This window comes from Drosophila hydei, unplaced genomic scaffold (assembly GCF_003285905.1).
Source record: "Drosophila hydei strain 15085-1641.00,03,60 unplaced genomic scaffold, DhydRS2 tig00008140-arrow-arrow-pilon, whole genome shotgun sequence".
In the NCBI taxonomy this organism is placed as follows: domain Eukaryota; kingdom Metazoa; phylum Arthropoda; class Insecta; order Diptera; family Drosophilidae; genus Drosophila; species Drosophila hydei.
In genome coordinates, this window is record NW_022045848.1 from 137,970 (window position 1) to 163,943 (window position 25,974).

The window sequence follows — 25,974 nt, forward strand, 5'->3', positions numbered from 1 at the left end:
AACAGAAGTTATTAAACAAAACGTTTGGCTAATTTGCAAAAGCACATGTAAGCAGCGCCACGCGCACGCATTTTTCCTATGCGTGTGCACACATACATTCAAATGCGTGCATTCTTTTCTATTCCAAGAATTGAAATTGCGATTGAATTGTGCTGAATTATTAGCTGCTACTTATGTTCAAATTTGCAACAACTTGCGAAAGAAGGGCAGTGGCTGCGTTGGTAGAGGCGCCGCTCGTATGCAGCTTGGTCCGGGTTCGAGACCAGAGGAGATGAAATGTTTTTTATTGTTTTATTTTTTTTTTTAGTTATGAAGTGGCGGTGTTGGTAGAGTTTGTGCACGTTGCGCAAATAATCCGGGTTCGAAACCTGGTCTCGCAATGTCGATTTTTGTTTGTTTTCTTTTTTTTTTTAATACTCGATACAAACTACGGAAAATATTACAAAACTCAAAGGACTGGGATCAGGGTATCTCCTAGTCGGGCACCCCGACTAGAGCTTTCTTACTTGTTTTTTTTAATACTTGATACAAATTATTGAAAATATTTAGAAGCGCAGATAGGACTGGGATCAGGGTATCTCCTAGTTGGGCGGCCCGACTAGAGCTTTTTTGCATGTTTCATAATATTCTTATAAAAATAATAAATGCTTTACAATTTAAAGATCTACTTTTTGGCTCTTGGGTCTATCATGTTTCTGCGATATTGTTTGAGCACCATATTTTGTAGATCGCTTTTTGGCGTCGGATTTTATTTTTTATACTCTGATCAGATTAAAAATGGGAAATGGTTTTGTGCAAATGTTTCGATAAAAACTGTGATCGAAATGCTGTTATTAAAATATATCTCGTACGACTTACCTGCTTGAATCTCCAAATTTTGTATTTAGTTTAATGTATGTTTTATACAATTTTGCTTTTTGTTATATTTTGGTACTGGCTCCAAATTTCATTAAATACTTTAAGTTTAAGCTCAATTGAAAAGATCCCGCATGTGAAGCTTACATTGAGGTAGTGAATTGACGTTTTGTTTGTTTTTTTTTATACCCTGATCCCATTAAAAATGGGAAATCAGGGTATAATGGTTTTGTGCAAATGTATGTAACAGGCAGAAGGAGGCGTGGCAGACCCCATAAAGTATATATATTCTTTATCAGGATGACAAGCCGAGTCGATTGAGCCCTGTCCGTCTGTCCGTCTGTCCGTCCGTCCGTCTGTCCGTCTGTCCGTATGTGTGAACGCGTGGATCTCAGCATCTATTAGAGCTAGAGACTTGAAATTTTTTTTAAGGTCCGTGTATAGCACGCGCAGGTCAAGTTTGTTTCAAATATTCGATAACTATTCGCATTTAATTGTTATCGAATAAAAACATTATTGAAATGCAGTAAATAAATTATATCTCGAACGTCTTAAGAGCTAGAGCCTCCAAATTTTGTATTTAGTCTTATGTATATTTTATGCAATATTGATTTTTGTTAGATTTTAGATACCGGCTCCAAATTCCCCCAAATTCTTAGAATTTAAGTTTAGTTGGAACTAGGGCCATTATGTAAAGGCGTTTGCATCTCAACCATGCCAATAGGATATGTAGATTATATGCTGAAAATTTCATTAAAATCCATTAAGTAAAACAGAAGTTATTAAACAAAACGTTTGGCTAATTTGCAAAAGCACATGTAAGCAGCGCCACGCGCACGCATTTTTCCTATGCGTGTGCACACATACATTCAAATGCGTGCATTCTTTTCTATTCCAAGAATTGAAATTGCGATTGAATTGTGCTGAATTATTAGCTGCTACTTATGTTCAAATTTGCAACAACTTGCGAAAGAAGGGCAGTGGCTGCGTTGGTAGAGGCGCCGCTCGTATGCAGCTTGGTCCGGGTTCGAGACCAGAGGAGATGAAATGTTTTTTATTGTTTTATTTTTTTTTTTAGTTATGAAGTGGCGGTGTTGGTAGAGTTTGTGCACGTTGCGCAAATAATCCGGGTTCGAAACCTGGTCTCGCAATGTCGATTTTTGTTTGTTTTCTTTTTTTTTTTAATACTCGATACAAACTACGGAAAATATTACAAAACTCAAAGGACTGGGATCAGGGTATCTCCTAGTCGGGCACCCCGACTAGAGCTTTCTTACTTGTTTATTTTTATTTTAGTTATGAAATGGCAGTGTTAGTAGAGTTGATGCAATGATGGGTCGAGTATTAGGGTTTTTTTTATATATACGATACAAACTATTAAAAATATTAAAATAAGCAGATAGGACTGAAAACAGGATGTCTCGTAGTCGGGTAGCCCGACTTAGCCCGACTTTTCTTACTTGTTATGGAAGGCTTATCAAAAAAAAAAATATATATATATAGTTTATCAGTTAAGATTACACACACATCTTATTGGTGAGAATTGTATTAAATTTCATGACAGGCACAAAAAATGAGCACTTGCGTGATTATCAGTATCAAGATATCCAAATATAAATAATTATGGCAAAAAAAAAATAGTTTTGGTTAAAAATGTATGTATTTCTCAGTTGAAAATTGTAAGCACGAACTCCTTCACTTTAGCTATAATCATATAGTTGTTTGGGATTGGAAGCCGAGTTACGCTGAATTAGACAACTCCTACTTATGCTTAAGAGATTAAAATTCATTGGCAATCATTATTATTATTTTGTGGGGGTGGGGGAAAACTTATAAAATAAAACACAGTAGGAAAACCTATTTGATTTTTATAAAGCTCAGTATATTGTGGATATTGTGGACTTTTATTTTACAATATTCCCTTTGAAGTGGATTTAGTAGGAGACGCCGGAGTTGGTCTTGATCCAGTCCAAGTAGCTAGTCACACGAGTGAAGCCAGAGGGCAGACCAGATTGGCAGCCAGAGCTAGAGACGAAGGAAGTGACACCAATCAAGCGGCCAGTGCTGTCCAGAACCAATGGGCCGCCGGAATCACCCTGGCAGGTGGATGACTTGTTGGGGGTCGCAATGCAGATGACCTTGGCGGAGGCAACGGCAGAGCCATAGGTGGCCTGGCAAGTAGCAACAGAGACAACCTCGAAGATTTGGTATTGGAGTGTGTTGGTCACACCGGAAGCGCTATCGGAGGTCTTGCCCCAGCCGGAGGCGGTAGCCTTCTGGCCAGCGTAGGTGGAGTAGCTGCTGGCAATTGGAGGCAACAAAACCTTGTTGATGTATGAGGTGAACGAAACGACTGGGGTCCTGATCAGCGAGATATCGTTAGCCAGAGTGTTCGAGTTGTAGCCAGTGTGTTGCTTGAAGTTGGAGCTGGAGACGGTGTGGGTCAACTTGGCGTTGGTGCGAACCAAAGCGCCGAAGTAGATGGTCACGGCGGAAGCACTGCAGGTAGGCAAGATAGAATTAGCTTTGAGAAATAATTAGTTTTAAGATGGAAACACTTACCCGCTGGTGCAGTGAGCGGCTGTCAGGACATACTGGTTGTCAATGATGGAACCACCGCACCACCAGCCACCGCTGGAGCTTGAGAAGCTAAGTCCCACCTGATAGGGGAACTGACCGTCATAGGCAGTCCTGCCATTGGTTATGCGTCCCTCAATTGAAGGCATGCTGGGCAAATCACGAGGATGTATGGGAGCGCCCTGTGGCACCACGCCAGCAGAGACGGTGGCAATAACCAAAGCAAGAACTACGAGCACTTTCATACTGATTGTTGTCAAATGAACGAATGATTTTCCATTGGTCATTCTATTTATTTTATAGTGAATTTGTTATCAATTGGCCAAAAAGCTTTTGCGATTATATTTTGTTGAAGATGGAACTCCTAAGAGTCGCCTGTGCACTCCATCGTATCTATTCTTATCTACTAAATTACTAAGATTATAAATCACAAGCCACAGCAATTAAAGTCACTCGAACTGTGGGCCGGAGGGCAGACGTGGGACACTTAAGAGATTCAAACTGATTTCTATTTATGACGACAGCTGAATGACAAGATTTCTATCGAACTGATTTACACTTATGAAAGTTAACAAATATAAAATAATAATAAATATAGTCTTTCAATGAACAAAATTTGAATAATTTTTAGTTAAATAGTCTCTTATAGTGCAGGGGACTGAGAGCGGTAGAAATCTAAGTAATTCCTAGATATATTCTAACTATAATCTTATTATTTTCCAGTAAATATTATATAGTATATTCTATATTCAGTCTTACACCATTCAATTTTTCTTCCGTCGTGTTTTGCGAAATATTAACTAATTATGCTCACAAATTCTAAGTATTATCATCGAATTTTATTATCTATCAAATTTTCTATCAATTTTGATAAAAAAAAATATCTTAATTCTGAAATCGAAATAGATTTTCTTTTCACTTGAACTTTAGCTACTTGATTTAATTTTTAACTGTGGGTTTTTTTTTTTAATTTTGTGCTACAGTTTATAAATCAAAACATTTTTATGGTACGATAATTGATTGTTTTGCTAAAAGTGATGGCTACTTACGTTATAGAGCTCAAGTGTCGGATATTCCCAGCGATTAGCTTGGTGCCGTAGGTATATATTCCGCATACGCAACGTTGTCCCAAATGTTGCCAACTCATTGCGAAAAAGTGGACGCCTGGACGCTGGGCAGTTGAATCTGGAAAATTGAAATCAAATCGCTTTACGTGCTAAGCATGCAAAACAAATCAAAGGGGATAGTACGAAGGACTTGGTCTCAAATTTAGTAGCTGGGCTTAGCATCTTGAGTAGAGGTCAGCGGGGTAGCAGACATTAGCACATAAAAACAATTCTTTGGATATGTTGCTGACACATGTAGTTGTTGCTATGTCTGTCTGGATCATAAATGTTGGCAGGATGCGTGCGTGAGTAGCCTAAATAGTCTACGGCCTAGGCGACATTGGTCTCCAGCTTTTGGGCTTTAAGGCTACTTCTCAGCTCCTTTGTTGATTTATTAATTCATTTAAGAGAATGTTTATTTGAAGCTTAAATAGAGTTTCTAAGCTGATGGAATCTTAAATTTCTGATATTAGTTTTTTTGTTGAAGATATGAAAGTTTCCTATCTGTAGTCAACGGTTATCTCTTGTTTATTTTCCAAGATATATTTAATATTCTTTAACTGATTTTTAAAGACATCAAAAAGAACTAATGATATGCTTCTCATAACAATCAGTCGAAAATTGAGCTTACATATAAAGACTCTTTGATGCCACTATATGTTAATATGATACCTTTCCATTGATAACGATTTTTTCTTGTTTGTTTCAGCTTATCTAAAGCAAGTCAGGAAGAGCAAGCTTAAATATATACATACATGTAAGACTTACAAAAAAATATATTATGACATATTATTATATATATTTATAATATAGTTGCTTTAACCTGTACATTATGATTTACTTTCGCTTTTGAAAATAAAGAAATGTAATTAATTACTGGCTTGATTAAGAAACGATGAAGCCCCATCAATTTAAGTCACATTTTAGCGTTTGCTATATTACGTATACGTAATGCGCTTACTACTTACACACTTACTCAGAGTGAGAGCAAGTATTAACGGACGTGACTGACGGCATAATACTCGTTCACGTTCAGAAAACCGAAAGTAGAAAAATGAAAATTCAAATCCCAATTGGCTAACTATACATATATTAGTGGGCGTATGATGGAAGCTTAATATTATGTAAATTAAGGGGTACTATGAGTATATATTTCATACATATATATATATGCATACAGAAAGGCAAAAAGACGGATGGATATGACACAAAATCAATACACTCTTTGCAGTTTGTGATAAGTATTAAAAGAGGGAGAGACATACACTCAGAATCACACGCTTCTTAGACGCATATCGTGTAACAATGGCAGTTTTTACAACAATGTCCAGTCGTAGCTTAAGTATCCCTGTCATGATATACATATAAATATATGTATATATATAATATAAGAAGTGTCCCGTTACAGCAGCTCCTTTGATAACGACAAACAAGATTGCAGCAATAAAATTTCGACAAGTGAACAAGAAATGATAAACGAAGCAGCACACGATAAGAAAGGGACTACGAGACCAAGTCAAAAGCACACTCGAAATGCTGCTGCTGCTGGCTGTTTTGCTGGAGCAGGACACACAGGAAAACTTTCTAATGTGAGCCGCATCGATTACGCTTAGCTTGGACGAAGCATATACTCCTCAATCGAGTTTCTCTTTTTTATTTCATTGCCATGGCCGAGGCGGCCATTGTTGTTGGCAAATGGACAAGTTTGCACAGTTGCGTTAAATTGTCATGAAATCGTTGCCATTTGCCTTTCCAAGCCTTGTGGTCAATGGCCAAAATTAATGACAACTGTCTGGTACAGCAGCAACAGCAGCAGCTGCAGTGGCGGTGTTTAGCAGCATTCGACCTGTCTGACATTTCCTTGATGACTTATCACATTGCCACATTAAATGGCAAGTTCCATTTCCGTCTATAATTCAAAAATTGCGAGACGCCTGTTCAGCTGTCAGCGTCAGCTTCGTTTCATTAATCATTGCGTGTACAACTGGTCGCATGACTAATACGTTTGTCAACATAGTCTTCTAGTCTGTCAGTTGCAACTCAAGATGTTCGTCTTGCTCTAACTGGTGTAAATGCATTTTTATAACTTTTCCATAGCCATTTGTTGTCGCACATGATTTACCCACGCACATGTATATACATGTATACGTGTATAGTATACATATCGCTAAAGTGTGTTTGCCTGCACTAGTCTCCTAGCTTGGTCAAAGTTTGCGTTGCAATTTTTTACTCGGATCTTAATTCGGGTTCTGTATTGAAAAAGTTTTATTGGCACAGCTGCGTGGACTGAAAATCATATACCTGAACGCAATATTCAGCTAGAGTTGGCAATAAATTGCTGTGGCAACCTTATCAATTTAAAGCAAAGTACTAGTATCTTATATAAATAGTTGTATATTATTATGCTAGAGTTAAGTTCTAATAGAAATAAGAAGATAATTATATAGAAAATAATTGCATTGCTTTTCGCTTGGCTTCTTCTTTTAATGCTTATCAACGCTATTGATACTCCCTCCACCTTATACACGCGCTGGTTAGCAATAAAACTTCGCTCTACATAGCTACCAATATTTTGACTCAAAATCCGTTGAGCAGACGACAAACATAAATGGCTTGCATTAACTTGTATATATCATGCTCCAAAGCAAGCTCCAAATATTTAAGAGGGTTTTCACTTCATTTTAGGCCTCTCTTCCATTTTGTATCAATAAGCTTACTATTTGCATATGAAAAAGTTGGCGTCGAAAAAATATAAATATATATAACATATATATATATACATATAGACATATATAAATAGACATATATAAACAAATCTGTTTCGATAGGTTTGCTGTTCCGTTTTATTTACACACACTTTTTTATTTGATTTTTATATATATTTTTCTATTATTGTGTTTTGTTGTCTACTCGTCAATAGCTAAGGAATAGGGAGACAAATACGTGCCCCAGTCCTGAGACATTGCTCCGGCTTATTGGCGCATGCAAAATGATTGCGACAGAGCGTATCAATGGCTACGATTGTGCTTTTCCTTATTTTATTTTTTTGCCAGCTTTTCGTTTTTTGGGCCCGGATCAAAATTGCAATTTTTTCGTCGTCGACTCCCTTGGCAGGATTTTCTTTTGTGTCTTTCTGTCAGACAAACCCGTGCAAATAGTTAATATTAAATACTTTGAAAAAGCTGCTCCACGTTTCCAGCTATGAATTTATTTTTTACAAAAATATTTGTATTCATATATGTATATGTATGCATAGTAAAATCCTTCGTTACGACTTTATTAATGCGCTTGCATATTTTTTATGCATATTCATGTTCTTTTTAATATATCTGCTCTTCTTGTTATATAAAATATAACTACTCATCAAATTTTAGCATGCAAATATTCATTTTTTATATACTCATCACTTTTCTCTCTCCTTTTTAAGCATCTACGTCAAGGCAAATGCTTTATGGCTTATGAACATTTTGTTTGCCAATATTTTTCTTTCCCGTCCTTGGAGTGTGTGTGTGTATGTATGTGTTTTTGCCCTTGTTGTAATTTCGGTTTATTGTTTTCTATATATTTTTCTGCTTGAATTCACTAAAAGCTACTCGAATGCTAGTCAACCAAACATGTACCTTGGCACTTCCTCCTATGGGTCATATTGTCGATTCACTTCTCAACTTCAGTTTTGCTTGACAAGGCATTTGTTTGCTTTATGTCTTTATTTTGTACCATACTAGAGGAGTCAAAAGTGAAGCTATATTATTTTTGAATACCCTTTTCAAAGAGCGAGAACTAATCAGAAATGAAAATCTTAAAACTTCTATAGCATTAGCTCGGTTAAAAGCATTTGTATCTTTAAAATATAACTTTTTTACGGATAAGTACCAGAAGTATGCATAAAGACATTAATTTTTTAAAATTGTTTTATTTTTTAATAAAGAAATATTACAGAATTAAATGAATTAATATACTTTCTTAAAGGTATACATGATAACGAACATAAAATAGTTTGCTTAGGGCAAGAAAGGAATATTTTATATATAAATTATATTTATTATATATAGAATTGTAGAGCGCTCAGTCTTCAGCTGAGCTCTGTTGAGTATTCATTCACTGTTCTTTTCTGTTTGTTGCAGTTGTTTTTCCTTTTCTTTTTTTTGTTGAATGATGGGTGCCATTTGACTGGGTAACGGTATATATATATATATTTATATATATATATATATATATATATATATATATATATATTTATTTATATATATATATTTATATATATATATATATTTATATATATATATATATTCCTGTGCTCGTTGAGTGGCTTTGGACAAGCACACTTTTTACTTAATTCGCTATCATAAGTGGCATCTCTTCAAGATGGCCACCAAAAATGTTTCACTTATTGGCCAAATTTTTGCTTGGTTTTAATTTAGACTCAAGCATATAGTCCGGGTCTGCTCAGTAACTCATGCGGTTGAGCCCTTAAGCCATTACTGTCAATCAACTGTCATTCACAAGAGAAACAAGTAAGAAAGCTCTAGTCGGGGTGCCCGACTATGAGATACCCTACTCTCTATCATCACCGCCAATTCGCTGGCATCGAACCCAAAACTTATCGCCAACGAGCGCCGCCTCTACCAACACAGCATTACCACAAAACTATTATACTCTGAGTTCCCATTTTCTATTGGGATTCTATTCTATTTGGCTTGGTTGAAATGCAAACTCCTTCCCTTATTGGCGCTATTTCTAATTGAACTTAAATTTAAAGAATTTGGGGAAAATTGGAGTCGGTGTCCAAAATCCCACTGAAATCAAAATAGCCTTAAATATATAAAAAACTAAATACAACATTTGGAGGATCTAGCTCTTAAGCTGTACGAGATATAATTTAAGAACTGAATTTCAACCATATTTTTATTCGATAACAATAAAACGGGAATAGTTATCGAATATTTAAAACAAACTTGGTATGTGCGTGCTATACGCTATAAGCTTTTATAAATTTCACTGAGATGACTGAGTCTTCCTAAATTTTCGGGCTTTCTGTAAAATTCTCAAAAGCGTTCAGCCAATTTAATGCAAGTTTCAAGCTTAACGCTGTACTGTGAGCAATTCACAGAGACCAAAAATATTACCACTCAATCAGAAATAAAACGCAAACCAAAAACAAGTACAACAACAAAAGTCTTTGTCTTTGTATGAGCTGTTGAGGAAAATCAGCGAACTTTGCCATCAAGTCATTGTTGGGGAACTTCAAGTGGCTCAGCATGGACAGACAGGCAGACTGACTGTGAGAGGAAGACAAAGAGAAAAATATAGCGAACGAGAAGGGTAAGAAAAAAGGAGAGGAGCAGCCAAGCTGCCACAGGCGAGTCAAGTCAAAGTGTTGTTTGGATTTCATTATACAATTATCTTGTTACCAGAAATAATGGTGTCGAGTCGGGCAACATGCCAAAAACATTCAATGACTCTGATGCGCCGCCATGTGGGTGTCAGAAAACCACACACACACACATGTGTTGTTTGTGTGTGTGTGTGACAGGTGGAAGCTGTGCTCGGTAGCAAAAGCAGGAAGTCATTAGTCGAAAAAAAAGAAAGGAAAGCGCTTCGCAATGGTTACGCTGGGGAAGAGTCTGAATAATGCGATAAATAAATGAAAATGTTTGAGTTAAATGAATTAAGTGTGCGATACTCTTAGCGTGTGTGCAAGTGAGTGTGGCCTTTGTTAGAAACACTTTCTGTGTTAGCTGTCAGCGCAAGTGACAGTCCGTTAAATATACAGAAAACTTGAGGATATGTGCGCTCGGCTAAGTGAGTCTCTAACCATTACTGACTCGCTTAGACACATGCATACGCTTTCTCCCTCATTCTATTCGTGGTAGTTAATTACCCAAATATCACTCACTCAATGTGTCTCAGGCAAAAAGTCACGGCATCAGTCAGACTAAAACTTTGTGGGATCATTCATTCTCTCAGTAGTTGTGCTCGATATTTTTGCGCCTTGTCATTGCCGTTGATTAATCTTCGACCAGATGACTCTATTAAAGCCAGTTGCTCAGATAAAGTTGCCATTCATGCTGAGATAATAACATTATCATAAACATTGTAAAAATTTTCACTGGCATGGGTGGATTAAGGACTGCAGCTAATGAATGTGCAGAGGTATAGGTGCAAAGGAATGAATACGGATAAGTTGCTATTGCTTATTGAAATATATGAAATATTGTGAACAACATTAGATTATCTATCCTGTAATTAATATATCCATCTATACAGAGAAAAGTTAAATTCCTTTGAATTAACTCCTCCTATTACACGCCACTGCGTTTAAGTGTGTGTGTGCGTGTGTGTATTGAAATGTGCTGTCCGTGCTACTTTCATCTTACTTGAACACACACACTGATATACACATACAAACACACACTTGTATAATACAGCTTAGATGCTTTTTTGGCTTTGGAATGACTTAATTAATAATGTAGCCAACTAGTTGGCCCAACCAAAAATCGTTAATTAACTTGATTGCTTTGAATCGTATGCGATTTATTAGCCAGCATAGCATTGACTCTTGAGTCAAAAAGTTTTCAACATATACATGATTGTGTATGTGTGTGTGTGGCAGGCTGGCATAATTGATGAGCTGTCGCTTTGTTAATTGATTTTGGTGTGCTAAACGAAATTTGATTTTATAGGCTAACTAAATAATTAATTGGCCTTCGAAGGATTTTAATGTTTAATTTTTGGGTCAGAAGTGCTGACCCGTTTAGCCGCGTCCCACCGGTGACAGAGGCCCAACAAGCAGGCCGTATGTGTGTGCATAAATAACTTGCAATTGCTTGCATCTGTGAGAACACGAGAGTCAAATTGGTTCACCGTTAGATAGCCGCAAAAACTGTCGGAAGAAAATGTGAAATTAACTTGTTGGCCAAAAGTTAAAGTCAAGTTTAGTGAAACTCGGTTTCCAAAGTGGAGTTAAATAACAGCAAAAGTAAGTAAGAGTACTCGACTTCGGAATTCACTACTAGAAAATCACTACCCTGAAAACATAAAAGAGTATGGATGACTTGAAATTTGATCGAAGTAAAATATATATTCTATATTATATAATCTATGAAGTCCATGCAGAAATTCTGAACTGAAATGCATATAAATTCCGTATGGCATTAGTTAAGCTTCTACCTGTAACATCAATTTCAATGAGAACAAAACAACTTAAATTACCATTTCTAATTTATATTCAGGGTACAACTAAATTTGGTGGCCCACGCGGCTTTTGTGCAACCAATCGTCACGACAACTGGGCTGCTTTGACATTTTAACAAACTTTTCGCAGCCACACGCACGGCTGATAGGATGCTATACATATAAAACTATTTGTACATATGCGCAGCATTTTGTCATATCTAAGCCACAAAAATAAGAGTGCAACTTTTTTGGTGCTGTCATAAATTTGCGCAATGCAAACATTTATCAGCCCGACTGGATATGCAGCCAGTTAGGAGCAGAAACATCCAGCACTCACTTTGCCTTTCACATGTTTAAAGAGTTTCCATTCCCTGAACGCTACCCAGTTTTACGAGCTCTCAACTTCAGTTCGCTAACTAACTTTACTTTGATATAGAGATGGAAACGGGCTGATGCCTATATATGAGTGAAGAAGAAGAGATAGAATGTTAAATGTGGAATGAGGATCAAATTGTTAAAGGAAAATCTTTTGTTTTTGGTTTTGTGAAATGATGTAATGTAATGTAATAGCCAATACTTATATATATATATAAGGTCAATTAAATGTGGCTTTATTTTATTGATATATAAATACAGTTTTAAGCTATAAGATAGAGATCATACAAAAATATGACATATAGTCATATAGACCGGTCATCTATACGGATCATTTGTATCAAGTAATTCCGAGTTCACAGTAATTCCAAGATATACTGCATTATACATTATACGTTCTTTTTTGGATAAAATTTAAATATAATGATATATTTCGATGAGATATGGTATTAGTCTGGAGCATAGCTTCGTGTCAACCAAGCAAACACGACCTGCGTTCCATCCTCAATTCGGAATACGTTGTATAAATGCTATCCATGTAATGTGTGTGTGCGCGTATGAGGTAACCACTTCATTGTTGACAGTGTTTTTCATTGCATATTCATTCGCGATTTTATGCACATGCATGAGATTGCAAAGATTTGAATACAAATTCTAGTTCGCACACTTGTTTTTATTTATATTTTTATTTTGTCAATTTTACTTCTTTAAGCAAAAAACTTTGAACAAATTTCCTTCTCACTGGGAGAAAACTGTAAAAAAGTCATAAACGAGATAACAGAGAAATTGTATATTTAAATGTGTTGTAATAAGTTAAATGTTGACATATTGTCAGAATGCCTACGCAGTAAACGCGCACTCTCGCTTAAGCAGAAGTTTGGCGGATTGTTTTTTTGTTGTTCTTTGTTATTGTGTCGCCGCGTAAAATTAATGAATTTTAATGAAAACTTATGTGCGCATAACAGCTGCTGCCACGTCTTGCCGCAGCGCCGCCTCTTACTTTGCAATTGTCGCTTAATGTCAATTTAAACTTTAGATGCTAACGGCGGCATTTTGTAAATTCATTTGTAAGAGGGAGAAGAAGTGAGAGTAATATAAATATTTTCATTAAATGCTGTGTTTTTATTGCGAGTTGGAAGTTTCGGATATTTAGTAGGAGATGCCAGTGTTAGACTTGATCCAGTCCAAGTAGCTGGTCAAACGGGTGAACGCAGCTGGGTAGCCCAGCTCGCAGCCAGCAGCAGCACCGAAGGAGGTCAAACCGACCTGGACCTTGCTGGCTTCGAGTACCAGTGGGCCGCCAGAGTCACCGTTGCAGGTGGACTTGCCACTGGGTGTGGCGACACAGATGTTGGACGAGGTGACAATGCTGGTGCCGTAAGTGGCGGCACAGACAGAGTTGGCAATGACGGTCAGATCGACGTACTGCAAATTGGTGGCAACAGAGTTGGAAGAGTCGCTGGTACGGCCCCAGCCAGAGGCGACAACAGCGGAGCCGGCATAGGTAGAGTAAGAGCTGGAAATGGATGGTAGCTTGACGACCTGGATTCTGCTGGAGAAGGCAACAGCGGGGATCTTGATCAAGGAGATATCGTTCTTCAGGTTGTTTGTGTTCCAGCCGGAGTGAATAAGGATGTCGGACTTGGAAACGGTGTGGCTAACCTCGGGTGAGGTACGCACAGTAGCGCCCAGATAGACGGTCACAGACTGAATACTAAAAAAGTAATCATAAATGAGCGACTGCATCGAATATTCCATTCCTTTGAATACTTACCCATCGGTACAGTGAGCAGCGGTCAGTACCCAGTTGCTGCCGATCAGGGAGCCACCGCACCAGGCAGAGGACAGGGCGGAAACCTTGAGGGATAGACCCACCTGGTAGGGGAACTGACCAACGCTGGCCTGCTTGCCATTGGTGATGCGACCCTCAATGTTGTCCTGGACGGGCATCACACGTGAGAGATGGACCAGCTCGCTTTCGGGGAAAGCTGTTGCGGCCACGGCCAAAGCAAGAATGATAAGAAACTTCATGTTGTTTAGTTAGTTAAAACACAACTGCTTTTCATCCGCCAATTGGGGCGCTTATATAGTACCCCTTCGAATATTGTTGGCTAAGATTAGGTAGTGCTCCAGGTGCTTAGATAAGATATGTGCCCACTACGGCACACGTCACGTCTGGTCACAACCAATTCCAAGTCGAAGTATTCTAGCCTTATCGAAACGCAGGTACAACAAAATAGTTGAACAGTACTCCAACCGATTCACTGAGATTTGCCAAATTTGAATGCGCAGCAATCAAAATCTCTCAATCTATTTTTATTAAATTTTTACAATTGAAGGGTTTTTTAATTACTAGTAGTTTTTTGTAATCCGATTAGGTCGAGTTAGGAATACGAGTTAGCTAGTTAATTTGAGCATAGCCAGCTACTCAAGAGTGTTCACTGTAGATTGCAATGATGTGTATTAAATGGTCTTAGTTCTGATTTCCATCTATCTTATCTATATGTTGAATTGACAGTTCCGTTGGCTGAGCATAGTTAAACTCTTAAGATCGACCATAAATATTTTAAGATATCTACGATTTTAACAGTCTTAGTAAATTTAAAGCATTGAAAAATTGATTTCCTTTAAGATTTCTTTCCATCATGTAATGACTGTGGGCTTTAGTTAAGATATAAAGTTATTATATCAGAGAATTGGAATTTGAGTTGATTTTATGAACTGATAATATCATGTCATATAGATGTAAATTTATATTGGGAGGAAGGGATCTTGATCACGTCTGGCAATAAATCGTATTTGTTGCTCGCTCATTGATTTGAACGATAGCCACAGTTTCGCGTCGCATTAACTGGTATCAAAGTACTCAATGTCAATGATTGATTTAAAAATAAAATATAATAATAATTTACCCATACACCGGCGTTGAGCTGACCGCAAAACTTGTTTGGCTATTTGCACTTATCAACACTCGCCTCGTGATTGCGCACGCTGCGGTTTGAGCGGTTTTCCAGAGACGGATTCCAGAATGATGGGCAGAAATTGAAGGGGGTTTCAACTCCAAAATAGACGTGTGCGAACTCCAGTTAATTGCCAATTGAAAATGCCCAATTAAAGGTGATTAGCCAACGTGCAGACAAAAAATTCGACTGCGAAATGATTGACAGGAAGATACCCTGCTACTTGCAAAAGCTGAATGGAAAACTATTTAAGGGGTTTTCTATGCAAGTAGTCTCTCTACGGAATAGATAGAAGTTGGATTTAAAATATGGAACTATTTTTATCTGTGCATATTTCAAAAATTTTATGCCTCTAGTCTCTCGTAGTCCTTGAGTTGTGAGCAGATTCTAAATCGACATTTATCGAAAATACGGAGAGGAAAATATACTAAGCCTACAAATATATAAGTTCGAAGTTTCAAGTCTAGCGGATATAAATCATAGAAACGGACAGATAAACAACCGAAAGACAGCTTTAATATAGAAGGACGGAAGATGGAATATAAATAGATATATCATTTGAGTCTCAGAAAGTCTATACTGCCTTCAGTTATTTCATTTTAATCCATTTCATAGAAGGGTATTTGTATAAGCGCCATATTTATAACTTTAACTGCATTTCATCAGAGTTTGTCGATTCTTGTCTTGTTTTTATGTTTTGCCATTTTTATGGCCATGTTGCCAAGTATTTGGCTATCATTTGATTGTTGTTTATTGTTATTTGTAGGTCGCAATTTCCATTTGGTACCAAAGAGCCGATTTAATGATACCCCAAGGTAACTCGGTTTGGGTCCTAAAAGTAAATGTCGTACTCGGACTCGGGACTCGATATCATTGTTACCGTTTTGAACTAATTGGTTTTATTGTTAGGACATGTCAGGACTCTGGCTATATTGTTAAGCAATTAATGGCCAACAATTGGGCGTTAATTGCATTTTGTTGACTGTTGACTGTTAGACTCGAGGTCTTTAGAACTTTTTCAACTCCTGTTCAGGGCTCTGCACGTCCGTCTCGCCCACTATCCAGTCCAAATAAGCTGTGATGCGCGTATAGACAGTTGGTGAGCCCTTCTCACAGCCGTTGGTGCTGCCAAATGAGGTTACTCCAATCAAATAGCTTACATTGTGCCAACGGTAGACCAGGGGGCCACCGGAATCGCCCTGGCAGCTGCCACGCCCCTGTCGCCCATCGCTGCAAATGTGACGTTGCACGCTAACTAAGCCGGGCAGAAAATAGCAAGTGCATCTCTCTTGCTCCATCACAGGAACATCCACATAGTGCAGCAGATTGGCCTCTGGGGACAGAGTGCTATTCATGCCATCTCCCAGAGCTCCCCAGCCGGAGCTGCTGACCAATTGTCCCTGTAGCAGCGATTGCTGCATAAAATCAAGCGCCAGAGCAATGGGCTGCACCTCGGCACTGGGCGTGGCCGAGTGGGGCAAATGTATTAGGGCCAAATCATGATAGCCCGCAAAGCCCAAATATCCCGGAAAGACATTAAAGTTCCATGTATGTACCTTAAAAATTTGGGGGGCTGTTGTATCAGCATACGTATTGCTGCCCAGATAAATCTCTCCGCTTTCAGCATCATTGAGGCAATGCGCTGCGGTCAGCACGTAGTTTAGACTGAGGAGCGATCCACCACATTGTGTCGCATCTCCTTGACGCAGTTGCAACAGCAACGCCGCTTGATAGGGAAACATGTCCGACTCGGCCAGTTCCCCACGTGCAATGCGGGGGCTCACTTCTAGTTGTTGTTCCGGCAGCTCATATTTCTTGCATTTGCGCTGCCAGCTCTCGTAAGCTAGCTGCCAGCGTGCGGAGAAGACTTCTGGATCATCATCATTGTGCTCGGATGAGATCCACGCCAACGTAAGACTGCATCCAAGCAGACAAAGCAGCAATGCTAACGTGTAAGGCATCACAGTACACTACGATTTGCAACTTGACAAGTTTGTTGTTTTTATAGACATATACAAATGGGCCGGCACGTGTCTGAGGCCCCTTTGGTTAATTGAATTGGGCGGTTTATTCCGATGCGAATTACCCACAGAAACCAGCAGCTGTTTGGCATTCAATTTTAGTCAGTTTCATGTAATTGCCACACGTTTCAGCGATTATGTTGCTTAGGCCTTCGTCTTTAACTGCAGCCGCTGGCGAGGGAGAGCATAAGTGAAGCATGGACTGCTTGGCTCTAAGATACCCTATAGACGGCTGAGTTTATTTCGCATTTCTCATTTATATATAAATGTACGCATAAATATATGAACCCCGACTAGGCCTGGACTACCCCACCTAAACAATCTCTTCCCATATTACATGGTATAACCATCAGTTTCCATGACTCTTTTGAGGCAGCTTTCGGAAAGGCCTGCCTTAACCCCTGCTGTGGTGGCTGTACTTATCGGTGCTCTTGGTTTATTGTTTATTTTATTTTATTTAATTTATGTTACACGCCAAAAATTACCCAGACATCACAAACGCATTACACTCTCTTTCAATATTCTGTTCAATGAATGCTATCGCGGGGCTACTTATCAGTAAGGCGTTCAAGAGCCTTTCAACATTTCGATTGTCTTCGGTTCCGGAAATTATTGGGTAATGCTGATATCTGTTTGTGTTGAAAGTGTGTACTTACTTACTCGTTGAACGGAAAACATTTCGCCAGTCTTCAAGCAAGCCGCTTAAAATCTGAAAAACAAACTCGTGGCAGCCACAGTCACACAAAGAAACCTCTAAATATTGGTATACATTTTATGTATGCATTGTCTGCAAGACGAAAGCAAGATATTTTCGATATGTCTAAGGGATTATGTTTCTCTACAATCTTTTGATTAGTCAAAATCTTTATTTTTATTCTATCTTCAGTCTTTCAGTCCTTTTTCTGTATAGAATTAAAGATTATTTTAAAAAACTTTTTAAGAAACTTATATTCTCATTAGACTTTTAACATCTCTTGTAAAACCCTTCGAAGTTGAAAAAAAAACAAACGTTTGAGAATGAATTCAACTTTAATGCATTGTTGGCGGCTTTCAATGAACTTATTTCCTATCGTGCCCTACTCAATTTTCATTGGTTTCTTTGTGCTCGTTGTTGTTGTTTGTTACTAAACTTGTTTCATCTTCATGCATTGCCCGCCTCTGTTTTTATGTTTATGCGGAAATCTGCAGAAATTGTGTCAATATCAATAAAATTAGATTAGTATCGACGGCAGCAAACAAGCAAAGTGTGTCAAGTCAGTCAGGCAGGCAACAAATAAACTCACTCACTCACACACACACAGATAAGCACATACGCACGCACGCACAGCTTCATGTGAACCATTCACATTGTTACGGGAGGCAGCACTTCCGGCCTGCGGCCTACACAAGCAGAATTGCCTCTGTGTGTGTGACAAATGCTTAAATGCCTTGAAATTGTTGAATTTTCCCAAAAATATAGCAAAAAGGCCGCAAGAATACAAGAGAAGAACTTTTACTCAGTTAAAACATGCGCCACACTTAATCTCAGTTAATTTTCTTAATAGAAAAGTTTTCGCGGGTCTCCTCCGGTTTGTTGGTCCTTGGTTCCTTCCCTTTGTGACATTTCTCGCCTTACGTGTAGGCAAGACAGGCTGCTCCTTGAAATTACTTTCCGCGTCGCATATCCTTTTTGCTCACCATTTCAGATCATTTTCATAATGCGAAAATTAGAAAAGTTTTTGGTCAACACGCTGTTCGCTATTGGTTTTAAATTTTTATGGCTCGGCAAGGGCAGGCAGACTTTTTATTATCCTTGTGATTTTTATTTAAAGCTATTTTCCTATTGATTTCACATTCAGAACATTTACGTGTTATTATCGCATTGCTTACAAAAGCCGAGCGATAGCCCAAAGCGTTTCCATTTCCATTGCGGATGCTGCTGTTGTTTTCCACGCTTCCACGCTTTTGACCGTTTTTTACAGCTTTTCCTCTTCGGTCTCTTTCTATATATCATTCTCTCTCTCTCTTTCCTCTCTCTGCTCGACGACAATGACGTAATCTTTTATATAAACACAGCCAACACTTTTCACAGTGCTGTCTAAGGAGTCGCAGCTACTACGCTCCGCCACTTCACTTAGCCTGGCCACCATTTGTGTTCGAATCGAGGAATTGGTTAGGGGTGCAGGGAAACGGATAATGGTAACGGGTAGCAGGAAAGCATCACGTGACGAGTGATTGAGTGCACTTCTGTGTGCGCTTTTTCACTTAAAAATGTGCGATTTCAATCACAAAAACCAAAGGTACACAACGCCCAAATCGAATCACCTACGGCTGAGTGTTGTTCGTCGCCCACGCCACTCACTGCTCATAATGGCCAAGCTAAAAATAACAAAAACACGTTAACCGTCAAGGTGCTTGAAACAAAAATTGAGAGAACTAGCCATGAAACATGCAAAAGGAAGTTGCCAATAAGTGTTAAAGCGAGTTATGTGCGAAATGTGTAGGGCACGTGACAGACCGGACAGAAATCAGAATCGTGGCTAGAAGAGACTAGAAAATGTCCTGAAACTGAAAAGGAAAGGTAATACGTCAAAATAGGCCTAGAGTAAAAACATGTTCAGAAAAAGTCAAGCTGAAATGCTTCTTTGAGAAAAACTTTATGATATCCAGGCTTCGCATCATTGTTATGGAGTATTGTCACAAGGTCTTGCTACGTAGCTAAATACAAGTAGGTAGGGAATATATAAGGAATTTAGAGTATAGGATGAAGCTGTTGTCGAGTATGCCGGACATCAGAACGCGGCGCCACTTAACAAATCCCAAGTTGTCGTTGCGTGCCACGTGACTAGAATAGATGAGCGCGTGTTGAGAAACAATAGCTTTGCTTTGGCCAGCTGGAATTCGGCTGTCCCTATGCCTGCCTTACCCTCTCAAATGAATGTCAGAGCTCACTGGAGCGCTGCTTGTGGGGGTTAGCGGTTGTAGCAGTGCGCCGGGGAAACGCTTTCACGCACGCTCGCCTTGTAGCGACGCCTGGGCGACCTGCCGCGCTTAATTTCCGTTTGTAATGGACGCACAATAAATCGTGGACAGCATTTCCTGTGGCCCGCAATCTTAAGCCTCGGGAATCTCTAGCGGCACGCCACTGAAATACATCTTTTGTTTGAACTTATTGTTGCTTTCACACACCTGCAACCTCAGCCTGTGTCCACTTTCTATTCAATTTGGAAAGCTTTAGTCAAGGCGCATGAGAAGGGAGTTAGCGGGAGCGAGGCTTCTCTGTCTTTAGGCCTCGAAATTAGCAACATAATTAGCAACTTTAACGAATAGTCCTTAAATAAACTTAAAATGTGGAAGCTCAAACATACATTCAAAATGACTTTAAAGCTAAATTGAAACGAAATTTGATTATGTTAATCTTAAACCCTTTCAAAGTTATATTGTATATATATTATTTGACAGCAACAATTGCTGAACATAAAACATTAAAACATAGAACATTAAATAATTTTGTCTCTCCAGCATTTGTCCATTCATGAGCTTAAATAATTATTTTTCTTATTATTAGAAGCGCAGTTTCCTACTCCAATATAAACTTCTTACGTACCATACATGTCCTTAGTCCTTTAGTCCTTACTCTACTTTTGCTACGTCTCTTTGCCATGTGTCGCTCTCTCTGCTTTATGCGCTCCGGCCATATGAGACCATAATTTAAAATGGCAAATCCTTTTAACTTCCCACCGCAATGTGCCAATTGCCAGGGCCATTTTTATTGTCGCCTCGTTAGTCAGAGCGCTGAACGGGATAACTATTGCCAAATCCCTGACTGTCGCCCGCGTCTGTGAATGTGCGTGTCTTCTAAGCCAGGCGATAAGGTGTACACATTTGAGAGCCACCTACCTGTCCTTAACCCCATATAGCCAGTCGGTACGTGCCTTTCTTCGCTGCTCTTGATAAGTTGCTATATTGTTGGTTGGCTGGCTGTGGACAGGGGACTGGGACGCACGGACAGGGGTCAAAGGTAAAGCTGTTAATTTATTAGATCGAATGGCAAACAAAATGCCAGCAACACATAAATAAGCGAATGGCTGTGGCTGGCAGTTGGAAGCAGTTTTGCTATTCTTGAAATTGAGCAATGCTGGCAAACACACACGCCTGCTCGCACACACCTACACACTGTCTCTGTTACGGTGTCTGCTTGCCAATTTGGCTTTAATGCGTGGCTTCGACTAGGTTATAAGCGGCATATAAATTTCAATGGTCAAAACTGCGCGCTAAGCTGTAGCTTTGTGTCGGTAGTCTAGCTTGGATGTTTGGGAACGAACACACACACACGTGTGTGTAGGTGTGTCTGTGTGTGTGCCCAACAATGGAGCTACTGCAATGCATATTCAATAATGTCCTCGCTTTCAACTTTTGTGCAATGCAAAATCTGCATACAGCCAAAGAAAGAGATGGAAGACAAAAGAGCTAGCTGCTACTCTGACTGAACAGAGATAGCAACACATTTAACAATACGTGAAAGTCGTGGACTAAAGTTCGTGCCTGTGAACAATAGAAAAACGAATTAAACAAAAAGACAGGCGAGCTACGTATGCGTATGTGTGTGTGTTGCCACAACAGTAATAACGAGCGAAAAAAACAACAACAACAAAAGCGACATTAGCAACAATGGGCCGCGCCAAGAGCAGCTGCAACAATAGCAAAACTGAATGCCATCTTGCATGGACATGTGTGCATGTGAGTGTGTGTGAGTGTATGTGTATTTTTATGTCAGTGTCAGTTTGCGTTGCGGGTGTGTGTGTGGCGCTGCTAAGATGGCAGCGCCTATTGCTTTAACTGGCTTTTGTATGAAGTTTCAGTCTTTCGTCTCTGGCAACCACACTCCGTTAACTGCCACGGCCAGCACTCCTCAGGCTGCATCAAGTTCTTGTCGGCGGTTGTTTTTGTAGTTTTGATGTTGTTGTTTTTGTTGTTGTCGTTGTAAATACGGTGCATTAATGCCACCCACTTTGCATAAGAGTGTATAGAATGTTAGCTATGTGAAATGTGAATATATAGAGCAGCTGGATTTCAGCTTACTTTATGAAGAAATATAGACCAAATGGATAGATTCTTCATAGCTACATTATATATTCTTGTGTCTATAAATGTAGGTTTGATTAACTGATTAAATAACAACAGTTAATCTATCTTAGTTATATATATTTATATGGATTTCACTCTCTTGTCAATCTTTTTTTTTGTGTCTTAAAAGGTTCATTTTAACTACTCTGATTTTGTAGCTTTCATCTCTTAGCCATGAACAGCGACAGACCTCTCGACCGAGTGACAAAAGGTTTTGTTGTAAGTTACATCGTTTTTGTTTGTTTTTTTCTGTATTGAATTCAGCTGGATTTCTGTTTGGTGCTACTTGATCGAACCAGCTGGTGGCAGAGTGTTTGGAAAAACTTTCGAGTGCCATTGAAATGGAAAAGTTAATGCAAAATGCAAAATGTGAATGCGTATGCAATATGCCAATTGGCTTGGCTCTGACTACAGCCACTAGCCCGTTGACTTCTGCTCTCCAATGGCTTGCAATTTGGGTTAGGTAAACAAGTGAGAAGCGTGAGGAGCAGTGGAAAAGCCAGCTTAATATTGGCAAACATTGCGGCATAATCAGCAGACGTGGAGATGCGGAATAGATGCGCAGCAGATGTGTGTATATGGCAGTAGACATTTAGCTTTTTGTCTGCTGCATGCAATTGCCCTATGGCCATTGGTCAACACTGCCAATTGGCCAAAAGAGCTACAAAAACATATTTGGCAATGCCAGAGTAGCAACAGCAACCGTAACAGCAACAGCAACAGCAGCAGCAGCTGCATCAGTTGCAGGGTCAATGTTGATGTTGATTTTGGACATAAGACCCGGCTCTGCCGCATTGGCCATGAAATCTGGCACTCAATAAGTCGCATGGCCAAATAGCTGATATTGTTATTGTTGCATCATGGCAAATTAATGAGGTATCCTGTCTAACTGTCTGAAATTTGACTTTAAGCACCCAGCACTTTAAACGGCAAAGTGCCAGACAAGATTAGCATTTTCCACTTAAATATATATTGAAAATGAAAATTAGGGTAAAATGTTTTTGTTAAAATGTGTGTAACAGGCACAAGGAAGCGTGGCAGACCTAATGAAGTGCATATATTCTTGATAATGACGACAAAAATTGATTGTTTTTTAAGACTAGATATATTCTATTAAAAAATTAAAAAAAAAAAAAACGGAGATAGAACTGAGATCAGGGTATCTCCTAGTCGGGTAGTCGACTAGAGGTTTCTTACTTGTTTATATTTTTTGCTCCTTTTGACAGTTGAACATTTCCCCAGACAATGTTTGCATCCAAACTGTTACTGCCGCTTAAGAATATCCTTGCCAAAAAACTTCCTGAGAACATATAAAACAAGGAGAGGAAGCCAGGAAGATAGGGGCAGTGCTTGGCTGTTGCTTTTTATTGTTTTGCGCTCATGTAATTCATTTTTTGCTCGCTTTTTTGGCAGCTCTTTTGTTGTAGTTTTAATGACAACCTCCGAACCGAGCAGCTCTCGAAATTGTCGCCTTAAACTCAGCAAAGGCGTCGCGTCGCGTCGCCTCAAAGTATACAACTTTTTTTTTAATGGGCTCGGCAAAAGTTTTTATATTTTTTTGGCTCCTGCAAAGTTGGACGTAAAATGTTGGACAGTTCTGTGGTTTTTAGCTGAATTGAAGTCTGCAAAAATGCGTTGCGTCGCGTCAGTTGCATTTTGAGAGGTTTTGGATGCTTGAAACAGTTTAGTTAGTTTAGTTAGATATGCGCTGATTGGGTTTGAAAAGCTTAGTTTTAAAGAGCTTAAGAGACTACCTAGAAAGAGAGAGAGAGAAATGTCATTCGATGTACCCAAACTAGGCTTAGGAAAATTCTTAAAATTTTTTAAAGGAGAGAATGGGTGGTTTTGGACAGACAAGCTTAGATAGCTAAGAATTTAAAGGGTTTACGATAAATTATATAAGAAGACAAAGAGTGCTTTTAGAAAAATAACTAATATTAATATTATATTAATATATATGATAGAAATTATCATTATCCGGCTAAAACTCGAAAACGATTTCCAGCTTAAAGCTGATAAAATAGTAATTCCCTCATATGAATTACGATTTCCAAAAAAATGTTGATTTTCTCATTCATTTCAAGTTTCAGCCGCAATTCAAAACTGAATTTGGTTAACAAAGCATTGCCTGCAGCACTTGGATCCATTTAAATAAAAAGTTATAAAAAGTTGTTGTCTGTCGCCGCGTTTACCTTGCAGTCATAAAGCACTCAACGCGCATACGCCATGTGTTACAGCAAACCAAACCAAAAAAAAGAGAAAAGGGAGAGAGCGTTCAAGACAGCGTCAAAAAGCAACTCCTGCCACATCCAAACATTTTTAATTAGCCTAATGAAAAAGTTCAAATGTAAGGGAAAAATGGGAAAAATCTTGCAGTTCTCTGAGCTGCGACAACAAAAGGCGACTGCTGCCGACAAATGGGTAAAACGCAGCGCAAATAACCGAGCAATAATTTTCGCCATTGTTCACGCTTAAAGGGAAAATCTGTACGGAGAAGGGCAGGATGCTCCACTGTTAAGGAGCTGACAAAGAAATGCAATAAATGTGAAGAGAGAGACAGACTGAGAGGATAGGGGAGATAGGGAGGCATGCAAAAGAATGTTCGTAAATAATACAAATGTGAAGAGACGTCCCTTCGTTCTGGTTATTCGCCATTGTCCTTTGGGCCTGTCAGCAAATAGCGCTCATTACGCAAATGGCGCCGGTACGATTGGAAAATGTTCAATTAAAAATATGGTCATTTAAGGACATATATAAACCACTTACGAGCTGTAAGGAGTAGCGGACGCTGGTTCATAATTGGTTGCTGTTGTTATTTTCTAGCCACTTTGTCTTATTAAATATTTAACGGCAAAGTTGTCCGAAACATCCGCATTAAACGACTGGTATCTGCAACAACAACAACAACAACAAGCAACTCAACAATTCACAACAAATAAAAAAGTTGAAAACTTTGTCCAAAAAGTCGCGCTCATGAAAACTTTAGGCTGCTTAGTGGGCCAAATGCCTGAGTCCGGCTGCCAATTCGACAATTATTTAAATGTTTTCTAAGAATTTCACTTTATATTTACGCACGCATTCGTGTGTAGCCAGCCCGATAATTGCAACAAAGCGCAATTCTTTCATTTGGCAGCAACATGAAAGTAAACCCCAAAAAAACTGAAAAAAGTCTAGAACACTTTGATACTAAGTAAGCAAAAAAGCACAGCACAAAGCAAACCTAAAGGAAAAAGATCAGGGAAAAAGAAATCGCTGTTGGCTCAACAAACTTTTCGCACAGCGCAAAGGATTTGCCGCCAAGTTTTGAGTGCAAGAAAATTCAAGTGTTCGAGCTTGCAATTAAAAAAGGGATTTCCTGCCCCTGGCCGATACTTTGATTTCTAGCCGTACCAGAGGCAGCCAACCAGTTTGCCCTTTTTTGCTTTTCGATTAAAAGTTGAGCAAATTAAAATTGTATAATGACGATGATTAGGCCAACAAAGGACGCCGTCCAAATTGTCCCACACAACTTGCGCAGCGACTTGACAGTAGCCAGTCGAGTGCCGCTTAACAGATGTTATCATTTTTTGTGAATTTCTTTTTAAAGATGCAAAATACAAACGTATTGGAAATACATAAAATAAGGTTTGAAATATGCCAATACTTACTCTGTTGAGCGATATAGTTAAATATGGCTGATGGCTTTAAAATTATTTGGCTGTAAGCTTAAGCTAACATATAATAATAAAATATTTATAATAATAAAATATGGCTGTTGGCTCTAAAATTGTTCAAGGTGTGTTGATTTGAATTGGTTTT

General features: G+C 38.8%; 4 protein-coding genes across 4 annotated transcripts in view; 1 reads left to right on the top strand and 3 right to left on the bottom strand.

Annotated features, from left to right (window-relative positions):
• Positions 1-2,715: 2,715 nt before the first annotated feature.
• LOC111592441 (serine protease 1) lies at positions 2,716-3,711 on the bottom strand. Its single transcript, XM_023304625.2, has 2 exons — positions 3,418-3,711; positions 2,716-3,354 (listed from the first exon to the last, which is right to left on the bottom strand). Exons 1-2 carry the CDS (start codon positions 3,675-3,677, stop codon positions 2,790-2,792), a joined length of 825 nt encoding a protein of 274 aa, XP_023160393.1. The 5' UTR covers positions 3,678-3,711; the 3' UTR covers positions 2,716-2,789.
• Positions 3,712-11,130: 7,419 nt separating this feature from the next.
• Positions 11,131-25,974, top strand: part of LOC111592428 — an 86,294-nt gene continuing 71,450 nt past the window's right edge. The window contains exon 1 of the mRNA XM_023304613.2: positions 11,131-11,517. The gene's annotated coding sequence lies outside the window, so the exon portion shown is untranslated. The remainder of the gene's footprint in view (positions 11,518-25,974) is intronic.
• Positions 13,189-14,162, bottom strand: LOC111592429 (serine protease 1). Its single transcript, XM_023304614.1, has 2 exons — positions 13,864-14,162; positions 13,189-13,803 (listed from the first exon to the last, which is right to left on the bottom strand). Exons 1-2 carry the CDS (start codon positions 14,118-14,120, stop codon positions 13,239-13,241), a joined length of 822 nt encoding a protein of 273 aa, XP_023160382.1. The 5' UTR covers positions 14,121-14,162; the 3' UTR covers positions 13,189-13,238.
• Positions 16,057-17,010, bottom strand: LOC111592446 (brachyurin). The gene has a single exon (XM_023304629.2). The coding sequence runs from the start codon at positions 17,008-17,010 to the stop codon at positions 16,057-16,059; it is 954 nt and encodes a 317-aa protein (XP_023160397.2).

Excerpts from the sequence above, each read along its gene's own strand:
- LOC111592446 (XM_023304629.2), bottom strand. The coding sequence starts at position 17,010 with ATGCCTTACACGTTAGCATTGCTGCTTTGTCTGCTTGGATGCAGTCTT.
- LOC111592429 (XM_023304614.1), bottom strand. The coding sequence starts at position 14,120 with ATGAAGTTTCTTATCATTCTTGCTTTGGCCGTGGCCGCAACAGCTTTC. Across the intron at positions 13,804-13,863 it reads GCTGCTCACTGTACCGATGG|TATTCAGTCTGTGACCGTCT; the intron begins GTAAGTATTCAA and ends TTACTTTTTTAG.
- LOC111592441 (XM_023304625.2), bottom strand. The coding sequence starts at position 3,677 with ATGAAAGTGCTCGTAGTTCTTGCTTTGGTTATTGCCACCGTCTCTGCT. Across the intron at positions 3,355-3,417 it reads GCCGCTCACTGCACCAGCGG|TGCTTCCGCCGTGACCATCT; the intron begins GTAAGTGTTTCC and ends GCCTACCTGCAG.